This window comes from Hordeum vulgare, chromosome 7H, assembly GCF_904849725.1.
Source record: "Hordeum vulgare subsp. vulgare chromosome 7H, MorexV3_pseudomolecules_assembly, whole genome shotgun sequence".
Classification (NCBI taxonomy): domain Eukaryota; kingdom Viridiplantae; phylum Streptophyta; class Magnoliopsida; order Poales; family Poaceae; genus Hordeum; species Hordeum vulgare.
Genome location: NC_058524.1, coordinates 524,087,370 through 524,108,230, shown reverse-complemented (window position 1 = coordinate 524,108,230; position 20,861 = coordinate 524,087,370). Strand labels below are relative to the sequence as shown.

The window sequence follows — 20,861 nt, the reverse complement described above, 5'->3', positions numbered from 1 at the left end:
CTTCTTCAAGCTCCCAATCTTTAGAGTTGCGTTTAATTCTCTCCAATAAATTCCATTTGAAGTTAATATCTCTCTTCATAAAAGAACTGTACAAGAACTGTCAAGCATGGTGCGATCATCATGAGAAAGCCGAGCATAGAAGTTCTGAATGATAATTTCTCTCGAGAGCTCATGATTGTGGCATGAATATAGCATTGCTTTAAGCCTCCCCCAAGCTTGAGTGATGATTTATCTGTCACGAGGCTAACAATTATAAATATAATTTCGATCACGATGTACTAAATGCATAGGATAAAACTTTTGATGAAATTCCAATTTCGACTGATTGTAGTCCCATGATCCAGTATCATCACATAGCCTATACCATGTCAACGCCTTATCCTTCAAAGATAAAGGAAAGACCTTATTCTTGACCTCATCCTCGGCCACACCTGCAAGCTTTAATAAACCACAAACTTCATCTACATAGATCAGATGCAAGTCTGGATGTGATGTTCCATCTCGTGTAAAAGGATTAGCCAGCAGTTTCTCAAGCATACCCGAAGGAAATTCAAAGCAAATATTTTCAGTAGGTGCAGCAGGTTGATGACCCAGTTCCAACTGTTGTGACAGTCGTACATCTGGTTTGGAGCGGCTTGGTATTGAAACCAAAGGACACATGGTCCCTACCGTGTTCTCCTTGGGCTAAGAACACACAGTCCTCGCCCAACACTCGTGGTAAGTCTTCAGGGCAGACTTCCAAACCCTCACAAACTTGGTCACCCGGCGATCCACAATTGACTGCTGGAAAGCTCTAGACCATGATGCCTAACCATCTGGAGGATGCACAGTCCTCAAAGGTAAAAGGCTTCAGTCCCACACAGGAACAACTTCTTCAGTGATGCTCAATCACTAGGTTTGGTTTGTGGTTTCGGTGTATGGGGTATTTCCTCACTGATGAATTACTCTCGAGGACTTTGAGGAATTGGGTTGCTCTTATGACAAGTGTCAGTTTCGAACGGAGCAGCCAACCAGCTAATGGTTGTGGGGGCGGCTATTTATAGCCTGGGAGCATCCCGACATGATTTGACACTAATGCCCTTAAATAATATGACCGTTGGTGTGGACAAGACCAATGATGTGGCGTGGCTATCGAAACGGTCGGAACCCTCAACTGTGAGAGTCCTCATGTCACTCGTATTCCTCACTTGAGGCTTTTGGTAGGATTAGGCTTGGGTTGAGCATCATGAGGAAATTCATTCCAAAGTGTAACTTCGACCCCCTTTAACAGTACGGTGTTCCTATTACTCAAGTGTGAAGAAAATAAAACAGAAAGAGTAAATCTTCATGCTTCAAAGTCTTCAGAATGATTTTCTTCAGGGCACACCGAATTCCTCAGTTTCAATATCTTCATGAGGAATATCAATTTCATCGCAGATTCTTCGCGATTCAATTCTTCAGCTTCAGACCAATTTCTTCAACCGAAGATATACATTTTTAGGGGTCGATATTCATCAAATATATCAAACTCCTCAGTGACTTATAGATCTTGTGTACACTCATAAACACATTAGATACTTAACCTATAAGTCTTCAAACCACCAAAATCACTTAGGGGCACTAGATGCACTTACAATATCCCCCTTTTTGGTGGTTGATGACAATTAGGTTAAGTCTTCAACAGGGATAAAAAATATGAAGTGTAAATACTCATTTGAGGAATTTGAAAATCAAGATTCAAAGAGACTCCCCCTGAAAATGTGCATATCTTGAGGATTTTGCTTTTCACAGCAAATGCACATTGATGATATATATCATGGAGATCTCCCCCTTAGTCTTGTAAATCATGCATACATGTAACATATCGTATGAAGAAAATGAAGATGCATGATGACAAATGGTATCTCACGAATTCCAGCATGCGTGCATTAAAACTTGAGGAATAAGCATGCGAAGAAAAACGTTCAAAAGCGTCAGAGTACCGTCGGGCTTAAGTTACAACTCATTACATAAAAACTTCAGAAGAGCCAAGATTTTGTAACTTAAATATAGTTTATAAGCCCCAAAATATCCCGCTTGAAGACTAACTCTCAAGTTTCTCCCCCTTTGTCATCAAGTGACAAAAAGGGACAAACTGAGGACTAACGCCCGTGAAGACTTCACTTCTTGGCGGTTGATGAAGAGGCGTGATGCTTCTTCGGAGTAGTCTTCTTCCTTGGACCGGTAGCAGTGTCGAGCTGTTCTTCATCGGTTTCAGCAGTGCGGAATGAAGAAAAGGAACTGTCTTCAAGGTCTGGAACTGGAATGGGCATGAACTTCTTCTTGGGAGGCCACGACCAGTCAAACTCTCGCTCAAAGTCCATTTCTTCAAGCTCTGTCTGAGTCTTCAGATGTGCAAGTGTAGCCCAGGTGCGATCAAAAACCTCATGCAGATAGTGATGGTTAAGCTTCACAGAGTTCTGTGTTTTAGCGAGGGTTTTCACAATGGCGCCAAACTGGCGTTTGTCCCACTTGTGATTGCGATCCACCTTCTGGTGAAGACTAAGGAGGAGCTCTCTTGTATTCATCACGCGAGGAGGAACGGGGCTTGTCGGGCGAGTCTCGGTATCATCCCATCAAGAATAAGCTTCTGGCTCTCTGAACTGGCCATCAAGGGGCCTACTGCCTTCATCAATCACTGACTTGCCTTTTCCTTCAATGGGCTCGAAAGTCTTCTTGTTGACCCGGATAGGAAGCATATAACCAACATGGTTTTGGAAATCAGCGTGGAAGTTGATGCCTGTCCTTGTCCTAATGAATCTCATGATCCATGGGGCATATATCTTGTGATCAAATGGACACATAGCATTGTCGGCCAAAGTCCTCAAGAAGAAATCATGGATGTTGATAGGAATACCATGGATGATGTTGAAGAGGATATTCTTCATGATGCCTACGACATCTTCTTCATCATCATGACCTTTGATCAGCGCGAGCACACTGCAGAGGATTCTGTAGACATACCTTGGTGTATATTTGAGCTCGTGGACGAGGACGGTTTTTCTCGGTGATTGTCCTTCAGCCAAAGGCTTCATGAGGACTTCCATCATCCCGTTGGGCAGTTCACGCTCACCGTAAAGCTTCACAGCCTCCTCTGAGGGAATTGGTACACGCAGTTCACGGAGGAGCTCAATAGCAGGAGCCTTGTAGTGAGTGTTTTGTGTCATCCAGTCAAACACCCAGGTGTTAATGTCTTCAGGGTTGCCAGATATGTGAAGAGTGGCATAAAGCTGAAGAATGAGCTCACTGTTTCAATCAGAGATGTCGGAGCACATTGGCAGCAGACCAGCGTCATGGAGAACATTGAGGACTGGAGCCAGGCACGGTATTGCTTCAAGTTCAACGTGAGGAATATGCCTGTGCTGGAATATCTTGTTTCTTCCACACAACATAGAGGCATAGTAATTCAGCTGTGTCCTCGTCCAAAACTTCAGATGCCTCATTTGAGGCTTGTCATAGGGATTCTCTCCAATGAAGTACATGAGCTCTTCAAATAAATTCTCCTTTTGAAACTGTGGTCGCTTGGAGAATGGCTGACGCTAAACTGGCTAAAGATTTTGCTGAGGAACAGGAGGGGAGACAACAATTGCAGTCTCGGGGTTGAGCACGACGAAGGCATTGTCTTGATCAGGTGCATTTTCCTCAGCATTGTCCTCAGGGTGAGGAATTTCATCAGCTGGGGCTTCAGGCTGAGGAGCTTGCTCTTGCTGAGCATCAGGCTGAGGAGCTTGCTCTGGTTGGGCATCAGGCTGAGGAATAGGATTATCTTGCTCAGGTGGAGGAGTTGGGTCAGCTTGTTCCTCATCTTGAGGATTTTGCCCAGAACTTTGAATTTTATCAGCTTGAGGAATTTCACTTTGTTCTTCCTCAGTTGGCTTGGTGACGGAGGCAGTTTCATCAGCTGGTGCAGCTGATCCTTGTGCAGTGTCTTTCTGAGGAATGGAGGGCTGAGGACTGTCGTCAATATGAATTTCTTTGTCAGTGTGTTCCTCAGAGGCGGCATCCTCCATTTCCTCATTTGTCCCTTTCGCTTGGTCATCAAGGATGACCATTTCATAAGATGGAGCGACATTTAGGGGCACAGGGTCCAGTGGAGCAGTATCTTCAAGCGCTTTGAGGCGCTTGGTCTCTGTTTCTTCTTCTGCTGAGGAGGCCTTTCTCTTTTTGGCTTCCTTCTCAGCAGCCCTGGTTTTCTTCACGTCTGTTGCAGACGGAGTCATCTTCTTCACCTTTGAAGCTTTTGGTGAAGGGGTTCCCTCGACAGATTCTTCAACTGGCTTTGAGGAACCAGCTGGAGCAGAGTCATCAGCTTGCTTTGATGAAGCAGCTGGGTCAGGGGCAGTCTCACCAGCTGCAGCAGGTTCATCAGCTGGATTTTCCATGGTGATTTCTTCAATAGCCGGTACATCCACACGGCTTTCTTGGGGTATTTCCTCAGCTTGAGGAGATTCATCAGCTGGCTCTTCAATCAAGGGCTGGGGAGTTGGTGCTGGAGGTGCGGCCTTCTTGTTGTAGTCATCAACAGCTTTAGTGGCCAGCTTGATGAAATTGCTCTAGAGACTCTGACGATCTGACAGCTTGGAGTACTTTTGAGTGTTTGGGTCCTCATACCAGATGTTTATGTAGTCTAGGAGGACCTTGGGGTCCATGGCCAGAGGAATGGCGCTTCCAGATGCTTGAGCTACCCTTTCCTGCTTGTTTCTGATTATCGCTTGTAGGGTTTGATCATCATATTCATCACTGCCCTCTGATGGAGACGGGACTGTGATGATTTTGCTGGGGCTTGGCAGAGTTGCCATTTCAGCAGACACCTGAGTCTTCACAGGAGGTGGTGAAGACTTTGTCTCCGAGCTGGTTGCAGCCGGGAGTGAGGAGCTGGAAGTGGCGGTCAGTGGCTTCATGACTGGTTTCTGTACTGGTATCTCTTGAGGATTTGGTGGTGGTGCTGAGGATTTTGGAGCTGGGGGTTTTGTAACTGATGCGTGAGCAGACTTCTCTTGAGGCTTTGGAGCCCTTGGTTTTGACGGCACAGATTGTGGTTGAGGAATTGTTGAACCAGAGGTCTCATCGGCAGAGGAAGTAGGTGCAGTTGAGGCAGCAGCTGAGGATTCATTGAATTTCCTCACTACAGCATCTGTCTGCTTCTTGAGCTTTGCCAGATGCTTTTCCTTCTCATCTGGATAGTCATCAATGGTCTTGAGGCTTGAGGGATGTGCTACTTGATGAGCCTCAAGTGGGGCCCGTTTGCCAGGAGGCTTCAGGGCGAATTTCTTCGCATACTTGGCAGTTACAAACCTGTATTCCTTCCATTCCTTAGCCCATCGGCGTTCTATTTTCTGCAGCCGAATCTTTCGCTTGGCCATTGTTTAATTTTCATCAGGTGTGCAATAGTGCAAGTAAATATCCTCAGGTATATCCAAAGTTGTGTTTTTCTCAAGTTTCTTTCCTCACTTCTGCTTTCTGTCATCCTCCATTTTCTTCAGCTGAGGATTTTGCTGATGAGATTGAACTCTTGAGAATTCTGATGAGACTTGAAGATTTTCTTCAAGAAACGCTGCAAATGAGTTAATGTGATGAGAACCGAGAGATTCATCAGCTGACATGTGTGTACCTGTGAACAGAGTATAGTTGCGAGGAATTTGAAGAGGTCATATGCGTTCTCAGATTTGAAGAAAATGAAAAAGTTTGAGAGTTGAGGAATTTAAGCAGTGGTTGAGGAATTTTCCTAAGCATACTGTTCTTGGGTTCCAGAGTTGTACAGATCCGGAAATTCGCACAATTGAGGAATCTCGTGAAAATCTTAGATGCTTAGTGAAGTTCATCAATGGTGTGGTCATAGGCAGTGTTTGAGGAATCAAGTGCATATCGATTCTTGAGGGAAAACGGATTTCACATAGGAGATGTAAAATAGTAGATCTAACTTGCCGTAAAAATGGGATTTTTATTTACCCTTGAGGGCGCGCACGAAGAACACAGAAAAGTTGTGGAGAGAAGCTCTCCGGTCGCGTGTCCAATGCGCCGTAACCCGGCGGCAGAGGACGTCTATGGCGGCGGCGGACGAAGATGGTCCGACTCCGGCGTGGTTCCGGCGACGGAGAAGTCGAGGCAGTGAAGCTCTTCTTCACCGGCGACAAGACTTCCAGCGGTGGCGCTAGGGTTCGGTGCTTTTTGCTATAGCAGGAGAGCGATGGGGCGAAGAAGTGTTTGCCGAGGGGGATAAGGACATATTTATAGCCATACAGTTACTGTTGGCGCGAAGAATTCGGACCAAACAGCCCCTGCCTCTACATCTCCGCACGACACGTGTAGTTCCCGAGCAAGGCAGTGGAGATAGTGGAGATCGTGGTTATCCGAACGTGGGAAGTGGGGTTCAGTTACTGTGCATTAAAGAAACAATTTTTGAAGATTTGAGGATTTTAGTTACAAAATCATCAGCTGACAAGGACGCAGTGAGGATTTTGAACAAAGTTTCAAGTAGAACGCATATGAAGAATCGAATAGACTGGATGAGAATAACATAGAGGGAAAGTAGGGTCCGATCACATTCACTTAGAAGAAATATCAACTTGAAGAAATAGCTATAAGTGAATGATGTTGAGGACTTGAAATCACAGTCTATCTAGTCAAACGAAAGTCATCAAGTGTTTTTGAAGATTTGAGTAACTTGAGGATTTTGTGATAAATCGTCACAATGAAGAACAACTGTTTTGAAGAAAAACACATTTTGAGGAACTGGAACATTTGAAGAAAAACAACTTGAGGAATTTCACGTTGGGCGGTGGCGTGACCCACCATATAAGAATGTTGATTACACACGCCGCGTACAATTGTCGTAGGGCCCTAAGGATCAATTTCTTCGTTGATTTCTTCACAGTCAGAGTGATCTTCTTCATCAGTTGAAGAAAATTGATTCATCATGTGTTGCACATCTAAGTCATCAATTTTGCATAAGTGTTAGGATGTGTGCATGTTTTTACAAAACATTTGAAGATTCTAAGATATTTAGCTCACGCCGCAACTTGCAAAACCTTTTCTCATCCAAGGGCTTAGTGAAGATATCTGCCAGTTGATCATCAGTCTTCACATGGTCGATCAGGATATTGCCCTTGAGGACATGGTCCCGAAGAAAATGATGACGAATCTGGATGTGCTTGGTCTCCGAGTGCTGTACTGGGTTGTATGCAATCTTGATTGCACTCTCATTGTCACAGTAGAGAGGCACATTCTTCATGTTGATGCCGTAGTCCTTGAGGGTTTGCTTCATCCATAGTAATTGAGCACAGCATGAACCAGCAGCAATGTACTCAACTTCGGCAGTGGAGAGTGATATGCAGTTCTGCTTCTTTGAGGACCAGCAAACTAGTGATCTTCCGAGGAAATGGCATGTGCCAGAAATTGACTTGCGATCCACACGGTCACCAGCATAGTCAGAATCAGAATACACTACCAGATGAAGATTTGAGCCCTTGGGATACCATAATCCTAGTGTTGGTGTGTGAGCTAAGTATCGAAGAATATGCTTCACAGCCTTATGGTGTGATTCCTTCAGTTTTGCTTGAAAACGTGCACACATGCAAACACTAAGCATTATATCTGGCCTAGATGCACATAGATACAATAAAGAGCCAATCATAGAGCGATATACCTACTGATCAAAATCTTTACCATTTTCATCAGTGCCGAGGTGGCCATTGGTAGGCATTGGAGTCTTGGCACCTTTGCATTCATGCATGTCGAATTTCCTCAGAACATCCTTGAGGTATTTCTCCTGTGATATGAAGATTCCATTGCGTTGTTGACGAATTTGAAGACCTAAGAATAATTTTAGCTCCCCCATCATAGACATCTGATATTCTTCACTCATCATGTAAGCAAATTCATCACTGTATCGTTTGTCAGTACAGCCAAATATGATATCATCGACATATATTTGACACACAAATAGCTCATTATCATAGGATTTAGTGAAAAGAGTTGGATCGAGTGAACCAGGTTTCAAGCCTTTCTTCATGAGGAATTCCTTCAATGTATCATACCATGCCCGAGGGGCTTGCTTGAGACCATAGACAACCTTTTTGAGTCTGAAGACTTTGTCTGGATTCTTTGGATCCTCAAAACCTAGGGGCTGAGCAACATATACGTCTTCCTCAAGCTTACCATTGAGGAATGCACTTTTCACATCCATTTGATATAATATGATGTTATGATGATTAGCATAAGCAAGTAATATTCGAATAGCTTCAAGTCTAGCAATAGGTGCAAAAGTTTCATCGAAATCTATTCCTTCAACCTGGGTGTAGCCTTGGGCTACAAGTCGTGCCTTGTTCCTCACCACTTGACCGTCCTCATCTTGCTTGTTTCGGAAAATCCACTTGGTGCTGATGATGTTGTGCTTGCGAGGATCTGGTCGTTTGACGAGCTCCCATATGTCATTCAGCTTGAATTGAAGAAGTTCGTCTTGCATAGCTTGGATCCACTCCGGTTCTAGAAAAGCCTCACCAACTTTTGAGGGTTCTGTGATGGATACAAAGGAAAAATGCCCACAAAAGTTAACTACGTGTGAAGCTTTTGAGCGAGTGAGAGGACCTGGCGCGTTGATGTTGTTGAGGATTTTGTCAAGTTCTACTTCATTTGCAATCCTCGGATGAGCTGGTTGAGGATTTCGTCTGGGCTGAGGAAGTGGTTCTGGTGCAATTTCCTCAAGAGCATCTTCTTGATTTTCATCAATGATGGGGATCATTTCTTCACCAATTTCCTCAGTGGGGACAATGTCTTCAGTAGGTTTGAGCTTTATTGCTTCCTCAGGAGACAGCTTATCTGGATCAGAAGGCAATTTCTTTCTTTGCGAGCCATTAGTTTCATCGAACCGCACATCTACAGTCTCAACAACTTTGTTGTGATAGTTGTTGAAGACTCTGTAGGTGTGCGACTCCTTTCCATAACCGAGCATAAAACCTTCATGTGCCTTAGGTGCAAATTTTGAGCTATGGTGAGGATCTCTAATCCAACATTTTGCACCGAAGACTTTGAAATAACTTACATTGGGTTACTTATCAGTGAGGAGTTCATATGAGGTTTTCTTGAGGAATTTGTGAAGATATACCCTCTTGATGATATGGCATGCAATGTTGATTGCTTCAGGCCAAAAGCGACGAGGAGTCTGATATTCTTCAAGCATAGTTCTTGCCATCTCAACCAGAGTCCTGTTCTTCCTTTCGATGACACCATTCTGCTGAGGAGTATAAGGAGCAGATAATTCGTGAGTAATACCAAGTTCATCAAGATAATCATCAAGACCAGTGTTTTTGAACTCTGTTCCATTATCACTCCTGATATGTTTGATCTTGATGCCAAAGTTCGTCAAGGCCCTTGAAGAAAATCGTTTGAAGATTTCCTGCACTTCAGTTTTATACACTATGATATGCACCCATGTATATCTGGAATAATCATCAACTATGACGAAGCCATATAAAGATGCTGCATTGGTTAGTGTGGCATAGTGAGTAGGTCCAAATATATCCATATGAAGCAATTCGAATGGACGTGTAGTGGTCATGATAGTCTTCGAGGGATGCTTGGATCTGGTCATTTTCCCAGATTCACATGCACCGCAGAGATGATCTTTGAGGAATTTGACTGATTCGATGTCGATGACATGCTTCTTCTTCGCAAGTGTGTGCAAATTCCTCATGCCTGCATCACCTAGTCTTCGGTGCCACATCCATCCTTCTGAGGTTTTTGCTAGTAAGCAAGTGGCTGGTTGAGGACCTGTAGAGAAATCAACAATGTACAAATCCCCTCTTCTTACACCTTCGAAGACTTTGGATCTGTCAGATTCCATGATGACTACACATCTATATCTACCAAAGATAACAATCATATCAAGATCACAAAGCATCGAGACTGACATGAGGTTAACACCAAGGGATTCAACAAGCATCACTTTGTCCATATGCCTATCCTTGGAAATAGCCACTTTGCCAAGTCCCAATACCTTGCTTTTACCTTTGTCAGCCTATGTGATTTGCTTCAGAGGTGATGGAGTTAGTGGCATATTCATCAGCAAGCTTTTATCACCAGTCATGTGATGTGTGCAGCCACTATCAAGAACCCACTCAGTATTCTTGGGTTTGTCATCCTGCAGATGAATTAGTACAACTTACCATCTCATATGCTTCAGATTTGAAGAATATGATATCAATTTCATCATATAAGAATTTCATCACAACAGAATTATAAGGACGTGTGAAATATTTCTATTTCATCAACATTAGCTTGTGTCCTATCAAGCATTTCCTCAGGTCTCTAGCAAATTCTTTAGATGATGATTTTCATCTGGAGACCTGACCTGCAGAAGTGATTAGTTCGATTTCTTCACCACCCACATCTGAAGGGGTGGCAAAGCATTCATGATCCTGCGAGCACCATATGAGAAAGGTGGCACTGAAGCTAATGCACTTCTCTTAACAGTAGGGGGGTTAAAGTACTCATATGAATATGCACAGAACTGGTTTGAGGATTTATGAACATAATGATTTGAAGAGTAACGCTCATATTCATATTCCTTGTAGTTTCTCTGCATGTTAGACGCATTAGCATGGGTACGAGCATAGTTTTGACCAGTTGAGGATTTTGATCCTCTTGAATACTTTGGTCCTCCTGAGGATTTTGATCTGGGGTTTAGATTCTTCATTGGTGGTGTCATGAGGACATTCACCTGAAGATTTTCAAGACAACTTTTGGGAACCTAGATTTTCCTCAAGGGAGGGCCATTCGTGCAGTTAGTTCCAACATATCGAGCAAATACTTCACCAGATTGAATTTTGAACAGTTTGTAGTTGGAGTCAAATGACTCATCTGAGGAATAGGATAATTCACATGAAAAACCAGTTAGATTAGATGGATCAAAAGGAGGCCCAGTAGCAACAACCCATGAGGTTTTGGGATACTGCTCAGGTTTCCAGTAAGATCCATCAGCATTTAATTTCCTGTCAAAGGCAATTCCTTCTTTCCTCGGGTTCCTGTTCAACATCTGCTTTTTGAGCACATCACAAAGGGTTTGATGTCCTTTGAGGCTTTTGTATATGCCCGTCACATACAATTCCTTCGACTGCGTTACCCGTGATTGAAACACAAGCTGGAGACGTATCGGCCTATATCCCCACCAATGTGATCTCCATTACAGATGGACAAATCTGTTTGGAAACAGAGCTCTTTTATCACGGAATTAGACCAGCTATTAACGTTGGCTTATCCGTCAGTCGTGTCGGGTCTGCCGCTCAGTTGAAAGCTATGAAACAAGTCTGCGGTAGTTCAAAACTGGAATTGGCACAATATCGCGAAGTGGCCGCCTTCGCTCAATTTGGGTCAGACCTTGATGCTGCGACTCAGGCATTACTCAATAGAGGTGCAAGGCTTACAGAAGTGCCCAAACAACCACAATATGAACCACTTCCAATTGAAAAACAAATTGTTGTGATTTATGCTGCTGTCAACGGCTTCTGTGATCGAATGCCACTAGACAGAATTTCTCAATATGAAAAAGCCATTCTAAGTACTATTAATCCAGAATTACAAAAATCCTTCTTAGAAAAAGGTGGCTTAACTAACGAAAGAAAGATGGAACCAGATGCTTCTTTAAAAGAAAGCACTTTGCCTTACCTGTGAATTAATCAAAAAGGTTGCCCCTTACTCGCAGATGTAGGAAGAAGGCTTTTCTCGCCAACTGAACCCCAATAGGCTATTTTTGACTTTTTTCAAATAATTATTACAGATAGATTTTTGTGCCATGCGTAAACCAAGCTGCTGAGAGTCTACCCCAGCCACAAGGGGGAGCTGCTCCAGTAGTTCAGGATACCCCACCCAGCCCCACAAGGGTTGACGGACCCCCTACCTATACCTATACCTGATGATTTTCAATCCACAGCTCATTTTCTTGAATATGTGACAAGCCTTGCAAATTGTGATAATATGTATAAAATTAGTGGTCCACATAACCCAATATTAGAAAATTATGGAGGTGCAGGCCCAAGTACTTCGAATCATCAACAAGAAATCCAAGAAAGAACAGCGAAGGAAAAACGTGACAAGAAAAGTGTTTTCTCGACTCGAGATGTTAGAAGGTGCTAAATCAATAGGTGCCGGAGCTGCTACAATTGCTTTAGCCGGAGCTGCTGTCGGTATTGGAAACGTCCTCAGTTCTTTGATTCATTCCGTGGCGCGAAATACATCATTGGCTAAACAATCATTTGGTTCTGCCATTTTGGGCTTTGCTCTCACCGAAGCTATTGCATTGTTTGCCCCAATGATGGCCTTTCTGATCTCATTCGTTTTCCGATCGCATAAAAAGTCATGAGATCAAAAAAGGAATGTGAGAATGTAGTTACAGATGTCAAAAAAGTCAATATCTCGTTCTCTTGTTCCATAGATGGGGCGTCCTATCCGATGGATGAATGAGGAGCCTCTGTCGAGTAGTGAAATGATAGGATTTTGCTTTTCGGTTAAACCGAAACACAAGTCGGTGATTCAAGCCAAGAGTGCGGGCACCTTAAGAGCGGTCAAAGCTAGAAGCTATATCATGACTGCTGGAACGAAAGACCCGATGAGTATTTTCGTACCACCTTCCAATCTTCTTAGTCAATTGTGTACTTTTCCACTAGGCGAAACATAAGTTATCGGAATCCGGGGCCTGTTTTTCCCTATTTCCCAAGGGGAATGTCAAATTGTGTGGTTTCAAAGTCTTATGAGACAGAAAGTTTTGGAAAATGGAGCTGCCGTTTTCACTACTTTGGTCCCTAGCGATATTGTTGCTTAAACTAACATGGAAAGTGGGTTCAATCACTTTAAAGTGCCCTCTCAAGTGTCATCTCATAATGGTAATCTCCTTATGGTATAGTAATTTGGCTTAGAATAAGAAACCTATCTCTTCCCCCTAATGTCTTTTGAACGGATTCCTCAAGAGGAAGGTAGGGCCATATCTATCCAAGAAGAAAGACCAGGTAAACAATTATGCTACTTGACCAATGGATAAAGTATAGATCTCATGGCTGGCTACTATTCAACCCTGGCATTGGGGATCAGGAACGGGGTAAAGTACGGACTTTGGCTAAGGATGGGGATCCGGTTGTGCCGTGCCGGCCCCGGGAATCGGCGAACTACGCTACACAGTCAGATACCTAAGCGAACGGATAAGGGAAAGCCCGCTATATTATATATAGTAATCACCTGCCAAAAGGAAAGCCTGACCGATAATAATAATAGGTCTATGTGCCGAACAAGCAACGGTATATTAGAGATAGTAAGGAGTTGTATACACGGGGGTATGCATTCATGTCACGCTTTCTGTGTGATAAGAGGTTGCTAGCTAGCAAGTATAGAAACATGAGATATGCGTAGTTAACAGAAGCAAGGGAATATGCGTGAGTTGATTTGAGAGTTTTTTTTTTTGAGTTGCCACCGAAAAAGAAATTTCATCTCAAGGGAAAATGCATTGCATTTTCAAGGGATTGCCAAGCTAGGCTAGGGATCGTCCGCGGGTATCAGGAATATCGTATTTATCTCTTCTAATCTAGATCCCACTTCCCTCCACTTCTTGCCTCACGCCCGTCCTGACTCCACATTAACGACTGTCCTTCCACCCAATTCCCCGCACCCTTGCATCACATCTCCAACCCCTGCCTCCATGCAATCTTCCACAATCGTACCCCCCACCTCTGAAGCTTGCCCCCGACGAACCTGTCTGCACCTGCGGGCCCGCGCTTACATCATTGGCATCGCATGATTAAACATCAGCACGCGCACTTCCCTCCGTTTTCGATGCCGACAGGGGGCTGCTAGGGGGTGTAAAGTTTCGTTTCGGTCATGTCAGACGACATGCAGGGGGGCAATGGCTGCCAACGGAATCTATAATAATTCGATACTAGGTCAACTGTACCATCGGACTTGTAAGAACATGTAAAATGTACCACACGAGGTTGTACCAGCTGTGTGCAGTCCTCCGGCACGGGTTAAGTGTCCTGCATAGATCTTCCCCTCTCTCCCAAAGAAGAGATGTTCGCTTCATAGCCTTCTCTTCCGAGATAAACCCTACAAAGGATCCTAATCGTGCTAGCCTTTCATGGACTCTTCTTCGATTTCCTTTCAGCTGCGCCCAACACCTCTCTAGTTTCTCTACGAGATGGAGATGGCTCATTCTCTAGTTTTCCTACGAGATATAAGTAAGTTTCTATCGTACTTTGAAGTTCAGGAAGGAGTTATTAATTAAGACGAAGAATAGAAAGAATCCAAGCCAATATACACTACACTATCACTATAGAGTTTTCGCCTACCTATGAAAAGTGAGATGAGAGCTTTGTGCTAATAATTTATTATAAAGGTGTACCTATCGACCCCAGGTAATTAATGCCCTATCCTTCTCCTTAAAAAACGTTACGTTAGACTTGACCAACTGTTAATACCAATCCGGCAGCAATAACTACTACTAATGCATATTCATATCCCACTAGTAGACTTAGCAGACTGTGACCTAGCCAGTCTATTTGTTGACAACAGACCAGTACTATCCATCAATGCCACAAAGACCATAGACGACCTCTATTTCATGGAAGAACTCCTTCTCATATGATGCAAGGCAATAAGACCAACTGCCCGCCCTACCTAGTGAGAAGAAAGCTTATAAATATAAGCATAAACGAATACCTAGCCGAGCCCTATACTTACCTGCTTGTACGGTCAATGCCCTAGTAGACATCAACTTGTTCATAAAGTCCAGCCTTATCTACGCTGCTTTACCCGACCCAGGTGACCTACTTTCTCAGATGAGAGATTCGGCGGAGTAGTAGGAAGTCCCTGTGGAGAACTAGAAGACAAAACGAATATAGCGGACCAAGCAATGAATGACCTAGCCTAGGTAGTCCTATTGAGTTCCTACCTTGTCGAAATCATTCAATCATAGTGGTTTGTGTTGCAAAAAGCTATCTTTGTTATCAAGAAACAAAGCTGTCTCTAGTGATTGATCCGTTTGCTCTCGCCCTTCGGCTTTGTGGTCACTCAAGGTCCTTGGATTTCGTGCTCAATCTAGTTGGAGCTGTGGATAGAAGTTTTGAAAAACCGTTCTTATCTGGGAAGAGAGCCTTTGGAAACCCACTGCTGAAGCCGAATAGGCAGTGAAAGCTGGAATGATGGGTGGCAATCCTGCAGTATGGCTTTAGTGCGTAGATTCTCAGGCAGGCTAGGCTATTTGGTGCGCTCTTCCTTTTTTTGGATAGAAAGAAGGGTTCAGTGGGAGGGCAAGGGGTAGTTAAGTTTTAGGTTGGCTCTTGTTTTTTACAGACTTTCTTTTCGGTGTAATTTAATAAAGAAGTAGCAATTGTTCATTTCATTTCATTTTTTTGCATTGGTAGTTCTTTTTCATTTGAAAGGGCAAAGGGGGGAAGGGAAAGGATTGACCCTCAGGGATCATATTACTCAAGAAGACTGGGGGAAAATAGCAGGATTGGAAAAGCTCGAAGAGACTGAGGAAGACAAATCCATTGTCGAATCCTGCAGAGTGATAACATCGAGTAGTGGGGGCTGGCTTCCACCCCTGAGAGAGCTTGATTTACCAGAAATCCCGCCGAGTCCTAGTGGGCCTAGATTCCGCGATAAGTTCCGAGAAATGGAGGAAATGATGCATTCAAAGTTCGCAGAATTGCAAGAAAGACAAAATCCTTGAAAGAAAAACCAAACAAGACCAGATGTTCCCTATTGTTATTGGGAACGAGACTAAATGTTCGGCCTTAATGAGATGGACCTTGATTCCTCTCCGGCCAGGAAAAGATGCGGCTCCTCTTTGTTCTACTACCTTCATCCTCGGGTGAAGCCGGTTGGCTCACCAAACAAGATATATACTGTGAAATCATTGGTAACCATGCCTAACGGTCGGTCATCTAAGCTATCGGCCAAGGCAAGTGAGAGCTGTTCAAGAGTTGGGGGCATATCTTTAGCTCGAGCAGCATCCGCTCCCGAAATGTGAGTTAAGCTTTAAAAAAAGAAGAAGAGCTACGAGTGGAACAACTTCTTCTATTCCTTGTTGGCCTCCAGCTCCTTCTGTCCCTCAATCCTCTTCTCTGCCCTTTTTTTACTATTATGCGTGGCATGCCCCCTGTTCGTATCTTAACAGGGCAACCTTCTCTTGCAAACAATCCCTTCGTCGCTAACACCGGTAATGCCCCATCCCTTTAATACTACCTTCGAGGAATTTCTCTCGCGTCCCTGTAGTGATAAGAGCGCATTCTCTAACAGCTTTGAAGCCGAGGCAGCCATCCTCTTGCCAATCCTAAACAAAAGAAAGAAAAGCCCTACCCGCCTTCATTGGTTGAGTAAGGGGCATTTACCTATCAGTCCTAGTCCTAAGGCGCAATCGGAGCACTAAGCCCAATTACAGCTTGACTCCGTAAATTAGACCTCATTCTCCTAGTCCTATTCCTGATTGTTATTTCGGATTCTGTGCCTGGGTGGTATCTTCTTACTATTGATTCAACCTCTTCGGGCAAACGTTGTCACTTCCTTTATTTGAAAAAAGGGGTCTAGAACTACAGTGATCTGATACCTTCTTCCCTTGGTCTGGGTAGGTAGGTTATGTAGGCTACAACTGTTCATAGGTTGTTCGATCGCAAAAGGCCAAATAATCGATTACTAGTATGCCGGATATTGCCAGGAGGCCCTTCCCCCTATGTTTGACTCATCCTAGATGGGTTCACACCTGTTGATTCCGGTCAAAGAAAAAAGCTTTTTCACGGCATCCGTCCCATCACACCAATCTACGCCAAGATAAAGAATGCTGGGTTGCCAGGAACAAACCCTGTGATTCAAGGTCTTGCCTAGAATTGCCCTAAGAAAAATGCACCCCATTAATTGATCCCTCTTTAGGGTAGTATAAGTACATCCTCGACTATAGCACGAGTAGAGTCGAGTTCTCGTACTAACCTAAGAGCAGATATGCCGAAATATTTCCACGTTCAAGAAGCTAATCAGTAAACGACTTCTCCGTAACAGTTTGAAGATTGGCTTGCAACGCAAGTAGCGGCAAGAAAGGAGAGCAAGACTTCCTTTTCTAAAAGAAGAAAGAACTAGACTTCTATAAGAAGATTTTTATAATCGTAGATCGTGGAATATTCATCTATCTTATTAGGTAACTACTTTAGCTGCTCTCGAAACTGAACCATCGTGAATAGAACTAGCGCTTAAGGAAGAGTAGGATCTGTTAGCAAGTCATATTCAATCACCTGGTCTTCTCCTTCCTAGCTTTTAGATTTTATGATTCTCTCTTGGATTTTCATACACTTAGCCGTGTACGTATCTTGGCTAAACTCGAACCTATAGTTGATCCATCCATACTCGGTAAAGAATCAAAAAGGTACTTGAAGACGACTTTGAATGGGAGGAGGTTTTCTTTTTATCCCCCCTAACCTTATTTTTATGTCTTCTTCGTTCTCAGTCCCTACGGTCCATTGTAGGATGATTTTCCTAAGGCCTTGAATTCGTTGGCAAGGTGATCAGGGTCCTCTCCCTGGTCCTATCGAACCAGTAACTTCTCTCCTGGGATTGAATATGTTTTGCCTTTCCCCGATGGTTCCGCATTCCTATGTGGGTAGGATTCGCCAGGGATGAGCGGCTTATTTAGCCTATGCGAAGCGCGAAACATAAGAGAAGAGTGTAGCGAAGCGAGTGTAATACTTGTAGTGAATATAAGTAGTGTCAAAGCCTACACTGGCTTAGCTTTGCAGATGTTTTCAGGACGAAGACGGTGATACGATACCACTCGCCAGTGATGATAAGATTCACTCATAGCATAGGTGGAAGATCCATCCAATTTTATTTATAGATTTATTTGTTCAAAGAAAAGACGCCTAAAAATCATTCAGGGAACCTACTCTTGGTATCCTTTACCACATTCACTTTCCATATTCCCTTTCTTTAGTTCAGACGCTATCGTACCTCAGGGAAAATCCAAATTTCTATCAACGATTCCCACCCAACTCTGGAATGACTCTCCCCTCTCTCCCTTAACATATCGAAGGCCTCTTATCCGTCAACCGCACCTTAATAGCTCAGACTTCCGAGCCTTGCTGGATGATGCAGAAGGGCCAACATCAGAGGATCAATTGAATAACCAACTCTCCCGCCCCGCTGCCGCTACTGCTCGAAAGCCTTTGGATCCCCTACAGGAGTGTCATGAGCCCCTACAAGGAGTCAAAATAAAGCCGAAACCAGATACAGGAAGTGTTGACCCGGATCAATGGAGTGCGAGCCCTTTTATCTTGAGCTGATTCTCCTTATTTTAGAGTTGTGGCGAAGGTAAATTGAGCTCTGGCCTGTGGGGAAGGAAAAGGCTCTGACGAAGCTCCAGGGATTACAGGAAGGTTTAGGCCTTGTGAGCAGCTCCAAACGGTCAGACGATTGACGTAGCAAGTTCATTAACCTTCAGACGATTGAGTTCCTACCTTGGGCTCTTCCCGCGCCCTTTCAGGGTTCTTGGTTATCACTTGGCTATTCGCTCCATTCCTCTTCAATCCATCAGGATTTGAGTGGCAGAAAATAGTAGATGACTCGGATGACTTCTTTTCTTTCTTCTGAAGTGAGTGTGCTTCTTTACTAGGCATAACATGATAATTCCTCTATGGCGTGTGCTCCTTTCCTATGTAATGACTTTCCTCCTTTTTCATGCCTCGTGCGCGTGCATAAGCTACGAGTTCCCTGGCCCACCCTAGTTCATCGAATAGTGAGACTGTTCATTTCTTTTTTTTAATGAGTTTACCGAATTGACAACTCTTCTTTTTTTTACTTTATAGAGAGATAATTTTTCAGCATTTACAATTCATATTACGCAATAAAATAAGAAGAGACAGCTACATGAGTAGGCGAGCATTCATTTGAGCTGCCTTAGTTCTTCACAAGAAGCAAGCCCCTAAGATAATAAGTTGTAGTGGGTGTCCTCTTTCCAGATGCGAAAGGCTTCTTTCTCTCTACTCTTTATAGTGGAGATGCTAAAAACAAATGATTGAAACCTGCTTGCCCTTCTGATTTATTCCTTGCTGGCACTACGCTGACCGAGGGAGGGTTCTGATGAATATTGGTCATCACGCGTGGACTTCTCTTCAGGCCTCGTTTTCCGCGACTTCCTTAGCCTGACCAGAAACGCAAGACCTGTGATACGAAAGACACGCCATTCTCCAGACTAGAGATCCGAGTTTCGATACCGAGTAGAAAGACTGCAAAGAAAGAGTTATCACTTCCCGCTACCAATCTTATTCCCACTTCTGCTTATTGCTTATTGTCGAGTAAACACTTCTGTTTACCAAATCTAACTTTCCGATGGCAACTACTTGCTTCCAACAATACCCGAGCTTCCTTCTCCTAACCCGGATTCCGATACCAATCGTATCAATCTGGAAATCAGTATTCTATCTTTCGGGCAGGCGCGGAGTTCATCCCACTATACTAGGTTCGCGAGCCCTGTCCGATTGGACGAGAAATCTTCTTTTTTCATAGTTTCTTTCGAAACAGCCCGTTTTTCACCATTCTTCCGGACTCTACAAAATACAGAATGGCACCTGAAGAAAGCCCGCGTTCCCACTCTTCCTTCCCCCTACCTACCCATAAGGTAGGTAGGGGCCTTGGTTTCCTATGAGAAACCTACACCAGTGAATTTATTTTTCGTAGGTGATCCCGCTCCCAATCGCAGATTTGAATAATCAAGTCGGTATGGGGCTGCTCCCTTTTGTTACTCCGAAAATATTGGCTTCGCCTGGACATATCTTCGAGGACCTGGGCGATTTTGACCCGTTTCTCGGCGCTCGCCGTTTCAAGGTGAAGATCCTCGTAAGTCGAGCGTAATGTGCTCTCCTTAGGAACCCTATTTCGACAGGACCTTAGAACTGTTTTAATTCTGTTCCTTAAGAAAGAAATGGATGGTACTTCAGGTTGCGCCCCATTTTTGGGCGGCTCTGACCGAAACCCATCTTTGCCATTGGCGTCTTGACGTCCCACTTTTTTTTCGTGGATCATCATCTCCTTTGTTTGGCGGAGCGGAAGCACTCGACGAGGCCTCTACGACAGCATGGGCTCTTCCCCGTTTCTGGCCGGATGATTCCATAAAGAAAATACTACAAAAAGTCAAGCATAACAAGAAGCAAAAGATATCGTGGTGTAAGTCAATGATTCCATTCATTTTCATAATATTATGCTTCCTTCCCCGTGTGGAACATGTGTGAGCATTATGTTTTTCCAACAAGTGATCCGACTGGAAGAAGTGTTATATGAGGACTTCGAGATCAAATAGAGAATCTGTCTCTCCATTTCTCGTGAGCCACTTATTTCAGAAAAATCAGAGATCAGAGTGATTTTCCTCCTTTTTCCCAAATAGTCGACGGTCTTACACCATTGGGATACTTCGGATAAACTGGAGTACATATATGAGAGACCGGTGCTTAAACGTTTTCTCGAGATATCTTCCAGATTCTTAGGGTCCTTGCTCCGGATCTCGCCCCCCCCCCCCCCCCGGCGCGAAAGCAGTTGGTTCCGTAGTTTGAGAATTCTACTAATTCCAAGTATTCCATTATTATTATTAAATAAGAGAATATAAAAAGTAAAGAGGAGAAGACATAACCAAAAGAATTGTGAGAAATAAGTCAATTTATCAAGTTGAGGCATTTTGATTTGGATTTCAAATAATCAAGAAAAAAAAGACTCCGAACCGTACTTTTGCTATTTTACGTCCCTCTATACAAAAAGAGATTTACTTTCCAAAATGGAATCTTTGCCATTTCTGATGTGAATGAGGGAGGTTGTCTGCCCGGGTAGGG

At 43.7% G+C, this 20,861-nt stretch overlaps 2 protein-coding genes across 2 annotated transcripts; one reads left to right on the top strand and one right to left on the bottom strand.

The window, feature by feature from the left end:
- Positions 1-11,131: 11,131 nt before the first annotated feature.
- On the top strand, positions 11,132-12,400 carry LOC123408562 (ATP synthase subunit 9, mitochondrial-like). Its single transcript, XM_045101643.1, has one exon. The coding sequence runs from the start codon at positions 12,032-12,034 to the stop codon at positions 12,371-12,373; it is 342 nt and encodes a 113-aa protein (XP_044957578.1). The 5' UTR covers positions 11,132-12,031; the 3' UTR covers positions 12,374-12,400.
- Positions 12,401-18,714: 6,314 nt separating this feature from the next.
- LOC123407589 (putative ATP synthase protein YMF19) lies at positions 18,715-20,861 on the bottom strand. Its single transcript, XM_045100752.1, has one exon. It carries the CDS (start codon positions 20,707-20,709, stop codon positions 20,230-20,232), a length of 480 nt encoding a protein of 159 aa, XP_044956687.1. The 5' UTR covers positions 20,710-20,861; the 3' UTR covers positions 18,715-20,229.

Coding starts and splice junctions, on each gene's coding strand:
- LOC123408562 (XM_045101643.1), top strand. CDS start 12,032: ATGGAGGTGCAGGCCCAAGTACTTCGAATCATCAACAAGAAATCCAAG.
- LOC123407589 (XM_045100752.1), bottom strand. CDS start 20,709: ATGCCTCAACTTGATAAATTGACTTATTTCTCACAATTCTTTTGGTTA.